Below are 15,408 nucleotides of genomic sequence, written 5' to 3'. Positions count from 1 at the left end.
CAAATGGGTACAGGGTTGCTGCTTGCATACATGACATTTATCTTTATGTTTTAACATAGAAACATGCTGAGAAAATATAAGTCCTCATACTTAATGGTACATCTATCCATCTTTCCCATCCCATACATCTCCCCCATCTCTCTCCATCCCATTCATCTCCCCCATCTCTCCATCCCATACATCTCTCCATCTCTCTCCATCCCATACACTTCCCCCATCTCTCTCCATTCCACACTTCTCTTCACCTCTCTCCTTCCCACACAACAGTCTCATTTGGAGACTCCAATGGGTCCCTACACCTGTCAGAGGCAGTGCCTCTGTCTCTTGTTCCTACCTGCACAGAGTTCACCAGAACTCCACAGCATCTCCACAATTACAAAATGTCATCTGGACATGAACACTTTTCCACCAGACCACCTTAAATGAAATGCAGTCATTCAAACTTCATTTTGAGGAGTTAAATGACAAAATTTTCCTTCCTGTCTTCAACAAAAAGCCAGGCATATGCAAGACAGGAACTGCATAGAATATAATTTCTTTTGTATTTTCTTCTAAATAAAAAACCATTTCTGCCCGGGCAGTGATGTCGCACACCTTTAATCCCAGCACTTGGGAGGCAGAGGCAGGCAGATTTCTGAGTTCGAAGCCAACCTGGTCTACATAGTGAGTTCCAGGACAGCCAGGGCTACACAGAGAAACCCTGTCTTGAAAAACCAAAAAATAAAAAAAAATAAAAATAAAAAAAGCATTTCTGTTCTCCTTATCACATAAAATTCAAAAATTTAATACTAAACATACTGAATTTAGTATGTATTTATTGGGCACTGCCAAATGGCATTAACATTAATTTCTCCAGCTGATAAGCAAACCAGTAGACAAAGGCAGGAAAACCATGGGTCATAAAAAAGCAGCACCTCACCTAAGCATCTGGTTGGCAACTCTGCCAGCAGAGAGGCAAGAATGCCAGAGCAACTTAGCCACTGCTTAAGGCCTTCTTCTTCTTTTCTGGCTTAAACCTGTAACTCTCTAGGAATCTCCCCAGAAATGCCATTTACAGAGAAAAGGCCTGTCCTATCTCCCTGTGTAGCCCTAATACAACCTGGCTTGACCATATCAGCTTCTAGTTCCATCTAAGGCATCTCCAGAGCCATGCTGAAATCCCACTTAGCAGAAGAGATAGGAAAGGAAAAAAAGCTTTCTTAATAACCTTCTGACATGTTATCTGAAAGCCATCAAAATGGTATGGTTGGTGTATGTGTCTGGTACATATGGCTAGTGCTAAGATGTTTGATGACTATTCTCCCTTGGTGAGCCCACACTCAGCATGACTGCATCCTTCTGAGTCCCTTACTCCCAACCCTCTGCTTATGCTCTACATTAGAACATCCTTTGTAAAAACCCAGCTCTGCTTTTTTTTGGGGGGGGAGGGGTGTCGAGACAGGGTTTTTCTGTGTAGCCCTGGCTGTCCTGGAACTCACTTTGTAGACCAGGCTGGCCTTGAACTTAGAAATCCGCCTGCCTCTGCCTCCCGAGTGCTGGGATTAAAGGCGTGCGCTACCACGCCCAGCTCCCAGCTCTGCTTCATACTGGATAGTCCTGAAATTCTTTACTGTATTGAAGCCACAAACCCGGTTTGGCTTGAGTCAAGGCCCCTAAAACATTAAGGGAACTCCTTAAGCTGCCAAAGATAATGGCACAAAGCTGTGTTTCCATGCCTCACTGCCAATAATAAGGTCCTCACTCTCCCAAGTTCAAGTTATATTTTTCTTTTATGTGTAAGAGTGTTTTCCTGAATGTTTCTACAACTTTTCAAGGGTCCTCAAAATATTCAGACTTTTAGAAAATTGTTCTGAATCTTTTAAATATCTGGTGGGAGGGGCTAGCAAGACGGCTCGAGCACATAATGCTCCGGCAGAGAGTTCTCAAAAAACTACGAGCAGAATCACCGCCTCACCAAGCCATTCATTCCAGGACATACACCTGAGGACTCCAAGAAGGCCAACAGAGAGCTGGATATCCGAGCTCCTCCTGCACCACCCACAACAGCACAGCTGACCATCAACGGATGAATAAACAAAGGAACAGTGTGTATAAGCAACAGGACTTCATCCAACTATAAACAAGAATGAAAAAAGGCAGGAAAATGGATGGAGATGGAGGGTGTGTCATGAAAACTAAATAAGACTCAGAGAGATAAATGATGTGTTTTATCTCATATGGGGAACCCAGAATAAAATTATATGTGCATGTCTATGTGTGCAGGGCAGAAAAGCTGAAAGGGGCATAAAGCAGGGGGACACGGGAGCTTTAAAAGAAGAGGGAAGAGAACAAGAGAGGGTAGTGAGATTTTGTGACATCAAAGCAGAAAAAAGGTCTATTTTAACAGGACCAGCAAGAAAAGGAGAGTGAGTACCAGACAGAGTGGAGGGTGAACAGTAACAAAGGGTCAGGGTACATATGCACAAAATGCATTACTTTAAAAAAAGAAAATATACAAAAATTGAAAAACTTTACCTTAAATGTGAAAAACAGAGGCAGCCTCAAATGAAATTATGAAGTATTATAATCAGTGATATACACACTGGATTATAAGAAACTACTGTGAAAGTTATAACCCACAAATTAGATAATCTCAGGAAATAAATTAACCCTTAGAAACTCAATCTGTAAGACTGACTCGTGAGAAAAAAACAAACAAATTCCAAGCAGACCAATAAAAGTAAAGAGATTGAATCAGTAAGCAAAAGCTTTTCTAGTACCAGAGGCCTTCATAGAAAATGTCAAGTGCTTAAAGAAGAATGAACATCAATCCTCCTCACAATATTTCAAAAATGGGAAGAGGAAGGACAAATTCTAAACTCATTTCCAAAGACCAGAATTGTCTGATACCAAAGCAAGACAAGAACACTTGAAGAAAAGAAAATCACAGACTGATATTTAAGATAAGCTTAGAACTACAAAAATTCTCAAATACTAGAAAACTGGGGGTGGTGATATGGCTCACAGGCTAAGAGCACTAAGTGACTGCTCTTGCCGAGAATCTGGATTCAGTTCCTGGCACCCATATGGTGACTTTCGACTGTAATTCCATCTCCAGGGATCTAACATCCTCTTCTGGCCTCCACAGACACTGTATATATATGGTAGATGGACATACATGCAAGCAAACACTCATACACATAAAATAAATCTTAAAAAAAAAAATACTAGTAGGGCTGGAGAAATGGCTCAGCAGTTAAAAACACTGACAGCTCTTCCAGAGGTCTTGAGTTCAATTCCTCCCAAGCACTTGCTGGCTCACAACTGTCTATAAAGGGATCTGATGCCCTCTTCTGGCATGTCTATGTACATGCAGACAGAACACTCATACATTTTAATAATTAATTAATTAATTAATTAAAAATGCTAGTATTTAGTGCTGCATCAGAAGGACTATATACTATTAAGAAGTGAGTCCTAGATTCAATATCCACAAATCTATGAATGCATCTCATCACCATATCAAGGATGAAAGACAAAAACCATGTGGTAATATTGATGGGTGTAGAAAAGGCAACTTACCAAATCCAGCATCTTTTCATAATGAAAACTGAACAGATCAGGTTGTGAGCCAGTGCTCAGAAGGACTCAACATTGACACAATGAAGGCTATGCTTGACAGGGTCACAGTGAGCATCACACCCAACACAGAGAGATAAAAGCTTTCCTCTAAAACCAGGAACAAGGCAAAAATTCCCAGCCTCAACACCTGTATTCAACAAGTTGAGGAGACAAAGAAAGCAACGGCACGAAAGTCAGAGGAAGGAAAGCAAAGGCACACAAGTCAGAGGAAGGAAAACAAAGGCACACAAGTCAGAGGAAGGAAAACAAAGGCACACAAGTCAGAGGAAGGAAAGCAAAGGCACGCAAGTCAGAGGAAGGAAAGCAAAGGCACGCAAGTCAGAGGAAGGAAAGCAAAGGCACGCAAGTCAGAGGAAGGAAAAATGCCTCTACTTGCAGATGGCATATACATAGAGAGAAAATGGACTTCCAAAAGCCTCCTAGAACCGAGGCCTGATTCTATAAAGCTGCAAGGCATGAAGCCAACAGCCAAACCAGCAGCATTTCTGTACATGAATAAGAACTAATCAAAAGAGCTTCTAAATTTTCATTTACATCATTTACAAAAATAGTGCTTTAAGTGAATTTAACCTAGTGGGTGAAAGGTCTCCACACTAAATATGGTTCAGTGCTAATGACAGACACTGAAGAAGTTACATGATAATCCATGTTGGTCATAACTGGGACTCTATTAAAATGCCATTCTAACCAAGGCAGTCTGCAGTCTCAGTACAATCCGTTATCAAAATTGCATGGACATTTTTTTCAAAGAAACAGAAAAAATAAACAATCATAAATTCATGCGCTCATATGTAACTACAAAAGACCCCACAGAACCAAGTCAATCTTTTGGTTTGGTTTTTCATACAGGGTCTCACATATGACCTTGAACTCCTGATTCTCCTGCCTCTGCTTTCCAAGAGCTAATCTTTTCTCAGGCTGGCTATACAAACGTGATCCTTTCTTGTTAATCTGAGCACAGAAGACAGCAAGAGCCCCCAGTCAACCATACTATCAGAGACACAACTCATATTCCAATGTGCTGCTGTACTGTTTAATTATGCTGTCTCAGAAGGCATTAAACACGTTGTATTGAAGACATTTTCAACTTACAATCACATTTTCATTTTGTAATGACCTTACAGGGTCATAATCCCAAAACAAGTTAAAACTGGCTATGCCTAAGAGATGGAATATACAATATTTGACATTTAGGTTAAAGAAAATTTCAGAAGAGAGTGAAGGATGCTGCTTAGGTTCCTGATGAAGAAACCAGGTGCTTACAGAGGACACATGGGCAGGAACTTACTTGGAGAGCAAGATATCTTGAGATACGGTAAATGCAACACAGTGTGGAATCCAAATGAAGAAATCAAATTAAGCCGTGGCCTATGTGGATACACAGGTCAGAAAATAAACCTAATCAAGGTTCTGAAAACCACCATCATAGCGAGGTAACTAAAGCCATGTGATGGGATGAGGTAACTCAGAAATGTGAGCAGAAGGACCAAACTAAAGACAAGAATGTAAGTGGGTTGGAGGGTCTAGTTGGTCTGTAGACAAATATTTAAGTGAAGAAATCGGGGTAAGGAAGTTGGGTATAACAACAGTTATGTAAGGAGCAAATGCCTTTCCCTCTGGCCTGGTTCTACTGAAAACACACATTATCAGACCTGTGGTAGGCAGCAGAGGTATGCCCACCCCTTCTGTTTTCTGCTGTAGCTTCCTAGTTTAATCTGCTATATTGAAGAAAGCTATTGTCATCCAAAAAAATACAGATCAGTGAAATCAGGCACTGTCATTCTCCTTCCGGTCTCCTCTTATTTAGCAGATTTGGCATGGCTATCAATCATCTGTGCAGTCAAGCAACTCATAAACTGAAGTACAGACTCATTCTTCCATGTGACACAAGCCAGAAGCCTACCCCAATGCACATGAAAATCAGAGCTTCAAATACTGTACAACTCAGTAATTATTTTGGGTTCCACGTATTAAAATACTAGTGTGTATGGTTCGGAATAAGATTTGGAATTGCAGTCATGTTCCTAAAGTAATTTTTTTATTCAATGTTGACAGCCCCCCCAAAATATATAAATATTATTATACATGTATATATATATACATACACACACACATACACACACACAGCTTTAATCTGATGATACAGGCACATACTATCTTCCCTACTTTTAACTGCATTTAAAAGAAGTAAGGGTCTTCCTGTATAAGTGTGCAAACCGAGGCCAATGAATAACTAGCTTCTGAAATTGACTGAAATCCCTAAAATTTGTAGTGAACAAAGAAGGAGCTCTTGAGGGCAACAGTGCCTAAGCAGGTAGAGAAAGGGCACAGAAGCCAGACTCTAGAGACTCAGAATGGGAATGTACAGCACAGAATGGGTGCCACTTAAGTCAGCCTTTCAAGACTGTTTGTTGAAACCTTTGAAGATATCCATACAAATTCTATTACTCTATGATTGTAAATATGCCCAGAACCACTGAAATAGAAGGTATTATACAGTAGAACTGAATGTAATTAACTGTAATTGCCTTCCTAAAAGCTTTTCCAAATACAGTCACTCTGCAACAAGGCTAGGGGTGAGAGAATGGGTAGAGTTTCAAGCTAAGAATCTGGAGGTGGTGGCACGATCCAGTCCACGTCATAGCCCTCTACTCTTCCCTAACTGCTTTCAGATCATGAGGTCCAACATTTGTAAAAGATATCATCATCCCTGACAGCCTAGACTAGAGGCTGGCTTTCCTGCCTGCTCTCACCATGTCAGTCTATATCTGAGCAGGAAACCCTTTGAGATCAACTGAGATTCAAACTTAGCTTGAATCTTAAAAATAGCTGCTTCCTTCTTAAACAGTATGGAGTGGTCATACCATAGGACAGAAAACACAGTCCTTTAAGAGGGCTGCTTGTGAGACTGACCCTGAAGCTACTGGGACCTTCAATTCTGAACGGATTCCTATCACCATAGCTACTAAAAGAGATGTGCCTAAATTATCTGCACAAATATGTTGCATGCAAAGAACCTGATTCTTTGTATGTTAAGACCCTTGGTAAAGAACACTTCCCACGAAGGAAAGCTTGCCACAGAAGGAGTGCTGGTGAATGTGCCAGAGAGGGCTTCTGAGTCTGTGCCTGCTTTCCTACAAAATCACACCTCTGTTCTCTCTCAGCTGACTTTCTCAGTGCCCTTTCTTAGTAGTCACAGCCATATGCTGAGTCTATGACTCTTCCTATTAACCAACCATCTGGACTAGAGACGGTCCAAACTAAACCAATGTATCACTTTGTTTGCTGATATTACTAAGTATCTATCTCTCCCCTAAAATAGTTCCCAATTCCAATTTGCAGCAACTTGGATGGTTCTCTCCTTCCATCCAAGGATCATCCTGGGACTCAAACTTATGTTGTCAGACTTTGTGGCAGTTTTCATCACCCTGCTGAGCCATCCTTTCAGCCCCTATAGTGGAAATTCATCTTTCCAGGCTCTTCTAGAACCTGTACTTCTTCTTACTTGGCCTCAATCTGGTTGACTTCCTAAAATTATCAGACCCACTTGACCAAGGCCATCAATCCTGTCAGCATTTCTGCAACCAGAGGGGATGGTCTCCAACAGACAAGGGATGTTTTAAGCGTAAGAAAGAAAGGAAGAAAGAAAGAAAGAGAGAAAGAAAGAAAGAAAGAAAGAAAGAAAGAAAGAAAGAAAGAAAGAAAGAAAGAAAGAAAGAAACCTTTGTTTCTTCCTAAGAAAAAATAAAAACAATCATATTCCCAGAAGTATCTTCATGTTTTCTATAGGGAAGCACCAGATACTACCCTGACCTGCCTCATGATTTCTCTCTTCCAAGTATCCTCACCTGCTGGTGGTTCAGGGTTTCCATATCATGGGCCACCATCCACTCTCCCCTAACTCTCCATCCTCAGTGCGCTCAACTACTCTAAGCCCTATAGTTTCTCCTGTAGAGCCTGCTCACCATAGGACATAGATGCCAACTCAGGACACTGCATTCTTGATACTTGTGTTCAAAAGGGTCTGGACTGATTGTGGCAAAGGCTGAATGGGAGCCAAAGGCTCCACTCAGTAAGGACAGGATCATGGCATAGAATGCATGCAGGGCAGTCAATGCTGCAGAAAATGAGTGGCTGAAATTTTCCCATAGAGAAAAATCTAGACCAAGATGATTTATTGTACAATTTCTATCAAACCTTTTTAAAAGGTTTGTCAAGTAAATAGCATGAATCCTTCACAAATTCAGAAACAAACAAACAAACAAACAAAAACAAAAAACAAAAAACCATGCTTTTCTGAGACAACACTGTACTGCAAATCAAGCCCATGGTGCACAAGGGGGTCATCATGTCAGCCATTTCTGTATCAGATCTAGCACTTGTCAAAAAACAACCAAAGATAGGATCAGAGGTGAGGAGGACACAACATCTGCCCCAACACTGAAAGTAACTGGGAGCAGCGGGACCCAGGCACCCAGGAACTCCACCCAACCAGTGGCACAGGTTCCTTCCAGTCTGGGCCGGTGCCCTGAGCAGACCTTGAGCTCGAACTCCCTTAACATCTCTTAACATCAATGGACTCAATTCCCCCAAAAAGACATCGACTAACATACTGGATATGTAAACAGGACCCAGCATTTTGCTGCACACAGGAAACGCACCTCAGTGACCAAGGCAGACACTACCTCGGAGTAAAAGGTTGGAAAACAATTTTCCAAGCAAATGGCCCCAAGAAAGAAGCTGGAGTAAACATTTTAATATTGAATAAAATCAACTCTCAACCAAAAGTTATCAAAAAAGATAAGGAAGGACACCACACTGGTCAAAGGAAAAAAATCTACCAAGATGAACTCTCAATTCTGAACACCTATGCTCCAAATGCAAGGCCAACCATATTCATAAAAGAGACTTTACTAAAGCTCAAAGCACACATTGTATCTCATACAATAATAATGGGAGGCATCAACACCCCACTCTCATCAATGGACAGATCGTGGAAACAGAAACTAAACACAGACACAGTGAAACTAACAGAAGTTATGAACCAAATGGACCTAACAGATATTTACAGAACATTTCATCCTAAATCAAAAGAATATACCTTCTTCTCAGCACCTCACGGTACCTTCTCCAAAACTGACCATATAATTAATTGGTCACAAAACAGGCCTCAACAGATACAAGAAGACTGAAATAATCCCATGTACCCTATCAGATCACCACAGACTAAGGCTGGTCTTAAGTACCTACAAAAACAACAGAAAGCACACATACACATGGAAGCTGAACAACTCTCTACTTAATGATAACTTAGTCAAGGAAGAAATAAAGAAAACATGTAAAGGCTTTTTAGAATTTAATGAAAATGAAGACACATCATACCAAAATTTACGGGACACAATGAAATTAGTGGTCAGAGGGAAAACTCATACCTCTGAATGCCTCCAAAAAGAAACTGGAGAGAGCTTACACTAGCAGCTTGACAGCACACCTGAAAGCCATACAACAAAAAAGAAGCAAATACAACCAAGAGGAGTAGACCAGGAAATAATCAAACCAAATAGAAACAAAAAGAACTATACAAAGAATCAACCAAACCAGGAGCTGGTTCTTTGAGAAAATCAAAAAGATAGATAAACCTTTAGCCAGACTAACCAGAGGGCACAGAGACAGTATCCAAATTAACAAAATCAGAAATAAAAAGGGAGACATAACAACAAAGTATATCTTTCTATTTTGTTTTGTTTTTTTGTTTTTTGAGACAGGGTTTCTCTGTATAGCCCTGGCTGTCCTGGAATTCACTTTGAAGACCATGCTGGCCTCGAACTCAGAAATCCGCCTGCCTTTGCCTCCCAAGTGCTGGAATTAAAGGCGTGAGCCACCACACCCGGCTAACAAAATATATCTTAAAATAACTATTCTGTTTGTTGAATATCAACAGTTGAAAGTATTAAAATCATGTTTTACAAACATCATGGAAAGAGTATTGATAATTTTTTCACTGTGCTTGAAATTAACATTTTCTTAATGTTTAACTTCAAAGAGTTTTTGCTATTTTGAATTTTTTTAAGATTTATTTATTTATTTTATGCATATGAGTACACTGTTGTCTTCAGACACACCAGAAGAGGGCATCAGATTCCATTACAGATGGTTGTGAGCCACCATGTGGTTGCTGGAAACTAAACTCATGACCCCTGGAAGAGCAGCCAGTGCTCTTTACTGCTGAGCCATCTGTCCAGCCCCAGCTTATTTTGAAATTTTAAAAATATACTTACTGATAAAATAATTTCTCTCCATAATCTTTTTTTTTTTTTTTTTTTTTTTTTAGGTTTTTCAAGACAGGGTTTCTCTGTATAACCCTGGCTGTCCTGAAACTCACTCTGTAGACCAGGCTGGCCTCTCGAACTCAGAAATCTGCCTGCCTTTGCCTCCTGAGTGCTGGGATTAAAGGCATGAGCCACCTGATAATCTTTTTTAAGTAAACTGATTGTTAGACAATGTACACAGATATATAATTCATTTTAAATACTCTTTCACTATGTCAGGTGGTATCATGTTTTTTGGATATATTTCTTAATGATTCATTTTTAATATTTTATGCTATTTTACTATGTTTAACTCCCAAAGAATATTTTGTATGTTTTAAAACAATTTAGTATTCAACATTAGATATAGGATCCTCAGTTATGGATAGTATTAAATATTCATTAATGATATTTTTAGGGTATGAAAAGATATGAATATAAAAGTTGACCAAATTTTTTTGTATTATTTGATTCTCAAAATACTCAATATTATTAATATGTATGATATATAGAACCCATTTAAATAATAAAAAAGTTAAGAAAAAAAAGACAAAAGACAACCAAGGCAACAAGCAGTTAACAGGTCAAACAGTTAGAAATGTCTCACCTCCAATACCTGTCCTAAGAATCCACAACAACCTAGCTATAAGCAAATTACTCCAAACCCCAAAAGAGCTCTGAGAGACATTAAGCCCAATGCCTCCTCTCTTGTACTGAAGTTGAACAGAAAATATCAGATGAAAATTACACATAAAACTGTATTCACAGAGTATATGGCATCATGTACTCTGTGAATATATATATGCATATATATGTATATATATATATGAACTCACAAAGCATTAAAACCCACTGAAAGTAAACAACATCAACAAGGTTCCAGGACACAAGATCGACATACAAGATCAACTACATTTGTATATAGTGGTATCAAGCAATTAAACAATAAAAATTTTAAAGCAATTATGTTTGTAAGCATAAAGTATAAAAAACCTGCAAAGCGTGAGAACACACCTGTAGTTCTGGCACTCAGGAGCTAGGTAGAAGACTAAGGAGCTGAAGGCATCATTCCTACACAGTATGAGGCTAGCTTAGGACACATGTGACCCTGTCTCAAAAAAATTTAATAATCTTCAATATAAATGTGACCAAAAGGGCAAATCCCATATACTAACACTTACTAAGAACACTGAAAAGAAAAAATGATTCTAAACAAATGATAAGGGCTGGCAAGATGGCTCAGCAGGTAAGAGCACTGACTGCTCTTCTAAAGTTCCTGAGTTTTTCAAATCCCAGCAACCACAAGGTGGCTCACAACCCTCTGTAATGAGATATGACGCCCTCTTCTGGTGTGTCTGAAGACAGCTACAGTGTACTTATGTATCATAATCAATAAATCTTTGGGGCTGAGGGAGCAGGGACTGAGCAAGCGGGGCCAACCGGAGTGAATGGGGTTGACCAGAGTGAGCAGAGGTCCTAAATACAATTCCCAACAACCGCACGAACGCTCACAACCATCTGTACAGCTACAGTGTACTCATATACATAAAAATAAATAAATCTTTTTTAAAAAGTGACAAGCGAGTGAACAATCATATTGAGACTACAATTCTCCCAGAGAGATTTGTAAGTTTGTTTAACATAATGCCTCTCAAAAGCCATCATAGCAGTGCTTTAGGGAAACACAAGCTGATGCTATAAGGCATGTGTAAATGTAAGAAACCCACTATGGTAGGTGTCACTGAAAACAAGTGTTGATGAGGATGGATCAAGACCCTCACACACTGCTGCTGGGAATGTAGATGGCCACACAATTAAATATACTACATAGCCCTGCCCACCCACCCCACCCCCCAAAAAATCACATAACTGTTATTCTTAATAACTAAAATAATCTCAACCTAAATGTCCATCATTTGGAAATCCAAACATGGTACATACAATATACTAGTCATCAATAAATAGGACTAAACGACTGATACATGCTACTACATAGGTGAATCTCAAAATCATTATGTTAGGGGGAAAAAGCCAGACACAGTTACCTATTTCATATTATATAAATGTGAAATATCTAGAAGAACTTCCAAGAAAAGGTTAATCTATAGAATAAGAAAACAAACCATAGGTTGTCTGAGACTGAGTGGAGCCAGGATTGGCCACAGATTTGTGAGTCTAAAACCATTAAAGTCATGCAAAGAATTCTGAATCTGAGTTCCGGCCACCACTGACCAATTCCAAATTCATTTCATAGCTTATAAGTGGTGAATGTAGCCCCTCAGTGACAGGCAAATTCTAAAAGCTAAGTGTGATGGCCCATGACTGAAGCCCTGGCTCTCAAAGACACAGGCCTGACCTCTGGATTTAAAGCCAGCCTGACCTGACTATATGGGAAGACTCATCACAAGAGGAGAGTGATTTGTACAAGGACTCTTTCTTGTAACAACAGAAAAGGCAGAAAAAGCATGATCAAGGCCTACTACAGACTCCTCAAGCCAAGGAACAAGAAAAACTTGTATCTCAAAAGTAGGGGATGATTTAAGAGTTGGGCCTAATAAGAGGAATTTAAATATGTAGTTACTGTACGATCATGAGACCCTAGCACCTCAGTCTATCCTGTCTCAGCTGTCTCTCAGTGTTACCGTTCTCCTTGCACTTGCTCCTGACAGTATATCATCTACCACGGTGTGATATATGTAACCTGGGGCCCTCACCAGAGCCATGCAAATGCTTTGTGCTCCAGACTCTCCAGAATTATGAGCTAAATAAATTATTCTTTAAAGTATCCCACCCCAGGCATTTTGTTATAACAGCAGAAACCTGATACACTCCTGAAATTATTTCAGGATAACCAACAAATGAGAAAAGCCTAACAGAGATGCCCAGATAGTTTTGCAAAGTCTTTTTCAAACTAAGTCCAAACAACAATAATAATAATGCTGTTTGATATTTAGCAAAAAAATAAAACACTCAAACCAGGTATAGTGGCACATGCCTTTAATTCCAGCACTTGGGAGGCAGAGGCAGGCAGATTTCTGTGAGTTCAAGACCAGCCTGGTCTACATAGTGAATTCCAGGACAGACAGAGCTACATAATGAAACTTTGGAAGTGATGGGGCAGCACAACATTCAAGCACTGTATTGTTACCTAAATCTGTGAATCCTTGTATTCTCTTTTCCAATAATACTAGATTTTCAGTAAATCACTGAAAATTAATTCATTTATGTCTAAGAGAAGACTTTCATATTAAAAAGTTAGCTAATCAGAAACCATAAACACCACCAGAGAATATGCATATCATAATTACATTAATATTTTTAAGGAGCATTTCAGGATGAATTCTAGCCTGACCTGAGGTTCTACCACTCCTGTTATGGTTCTATCACTAGGATGAGATTCCTTGGGGCCTCTCTGTGGCCTAGAAAATCCAACCAACTTCCTACTGGCCAGGACGGCCTCCCTGAAGTTGCTTTTATAAATACAAGATTTGTATAATTCTTGCTGGAACTATTTGCCAAAATATGGAAGCAGTTAAGAGCCCCATTCATTTAAAATGTGCATACAGCTTCACATGGGCAACAACATACCTGCCATGACCACTCAGACAAGGGAACACTGAAGAGGGCTGGGGAGCTAGCTCAGTTGATAAGATGCCTGCCATTACAAGCATGAGAACATGAATTCTATCCCCAGAATACATGTTTGTTGCTGTGTGTGCGTGTGTATTGAAGGTTTTAAGTGTGTGGCCCACATTTATCATCTCAGCAATGAGGAGGCAGAGAAAGGCATAACCCCAAAGGCTTGCAAAGTCAGGTAAACTACAAGCTAAATGTGATGGGTGTGAGGAGAGGAGGGAGAGGAATAAGGAGGGAAAGATGGGGCACTCCTGACAACACCTCTGGCCTCTACATACACACACATAACCGACAGTTGTTCATTTGTGAGCGTTAAATCTGCCATTTGGAACCACCCTAAAGGCGAGGGCCATCCACAAATAGGTATCTCACGTCGGTCACACCCGCTTAGATTAATTTAATGAGGGATGGGATTTTTCGAATCATCTCAGACTAGAGGAAAAGTCCAGGCACACAGAGGTCTTGAATATCCTTGGCCTGTTCCAAGATTTTCATCCAGCACCCCCTCCAAGCCCAAGCACCTAAAAACTGTTCCAGTAAGACAGCAAGACACAAGCTCTAAGGCCTTGAATGGGCCTCTGGGCCTGTCACTCAGGCAGCTGTGGGAGGGCGATCTTGAGATCCTGAGCCGAGCTGCTCAAATGGATGGCGAGCAATAAGCTTCACCTTTGCCTCAGTCCTTCCAAAAGTACCTGCGGCTGCGTTGAAACCAGAGGGAGAGGATTTGCTTAAAACAATAAAAATAAAAATAAATGGGGACGAAGGGTAAAGATGCCTCTCTACCATCGCCCCGAGCCCAGCTCACTAAGCTTCACCTTGGGCCTTAGACCCCACCCCTCACTGTCGGCCCCGCCCCGCCGGGCTCTTCTGCGATGGCTCCGCCCCTCTCCGGCTCCTCACCCTTGTGGAGCGGCCCCTCTAAGTCGTGCGGGCTCCCGCCGAGAACAGTTTCCGTGTGGTCACGCCCACCGCGTCTGTCCGCCACTGCCAAGCCGGGATCAACTCCCCGATTAGCCACGCCCCTCACCGTCAGCCTCACCTCCCACCTGGCTCTAGCCCCGCCTCCCGCCAGGCCCCGCCTCCTGCCCGGCTATATCTCCCCCCACCCCCCCATCTCCCGCCCCGCCCTCCCGCGGCTCGCACCCGCCCACCGTAGCTTCTCACCGTCCAGCCTCAGATCCAGCGCGCCGCGGGAGCGCGGCTCGCCCACGTTGAGACTCGGGCGCACGTTCTCGCGAGTCTTCTCTGCCCTAGCAGGAAACGGCGATCTTCCCGGGTGGTCCTCACCCAGAGCTGCCTCAGCAGACTGGGCCGCGGCGGAAAAGAAGCCACCGCCCGGCTTCTGCGGCTTGAAAACTTGGCACGGCCTCACGGAACTTTTTTGTTTTGACGTGTTTGGAATTTTCCCGCGGTCGCAAGGGAGTGGGGCTGCGCGCGCGGTCGTACGCACGCGCAGTGCACTCTGGGGCCCAGCGCGCTCCCGCGGCATCATGGGAAGATCTTCTGAATCTCTCCTGGAGGAAGTGGTCGACTGCGGGTTATAGCTAACTCATGGCACCGAGAGAGGGCTTTATAGAAGAGAGAGCCCTGGAATGTGGTTCTTGAGAGACGGGAGTTGCCAGATAGGTCAAACTCCACATAGGGTTCAGCCTGCTGGGCCCAACCACAAACGAGTTTTGTCTGTGGTTAGTGATTGCTCCAATCCCTAGTCAGGCCCATGCACTGCTTAGTTCAGGTTCAAATCGGTTCAGAGTTGCATTTAAGCCACATAAGTGGAAACTTACATTCTTGTCAAGTGAGACATGGCTTATCTTTTGTTCTTGAATTTTTAACATTACATTTG

At 41.5% G+C, this 15,408-nt stretch overlaps 1 protein-coding gene across 4 annotated transcripts in view; it reads right to left on the bottom strand.

The window, feature by feature from the left end:
* Fancc (FA complementation group C) overlaps positions 1-15,193 on the bottom strand; it is a 119,739-nt gene extending 104,546 nt beyond the window's left edge. Inside the window, exon 1 of one of the 4 annotated variants that reach the window (XM_029468274.2) lies at positions 14,730-15,193. In XM_029468274.2, coding sequence (XP_029324134.1) covers positions 14,730-15,057 — 328 coding nt within the window. In that variant the 5' untranslated portion in view covers positions 15,058-15,193. Of the gene's footprint in view, positions 1-14,465; positions 14,555-14,729 lie in introns of those variants that run through there. The other 3 variants (XM_029468271.2, XM_085831013.1, XM_029468272.1) reach the window with 3 other exon arrangements.
* Between the last annotated feature and the right edge of the window lie 215 nt (positions 15,194-15,408).

The sequence above is a fragment of the Mus caroli genome, unplaced genomic scaffold (genome assembly GCF_978045245.1).
Source record: "Mus caroli unplaced genomic scaffold, Mus_caroli_1 scaffold_15, whole genome shotgun sequence".
NCBI lineage: Eukaryota > Metazoa > Chordata > Mammalia > Rodentia > Muridae > Mus > Mus caroli.
Note: the sequence above shows the minus strand (reverse complement) of the source record. Positions and strands in the feature narration are given on the sequence as shown.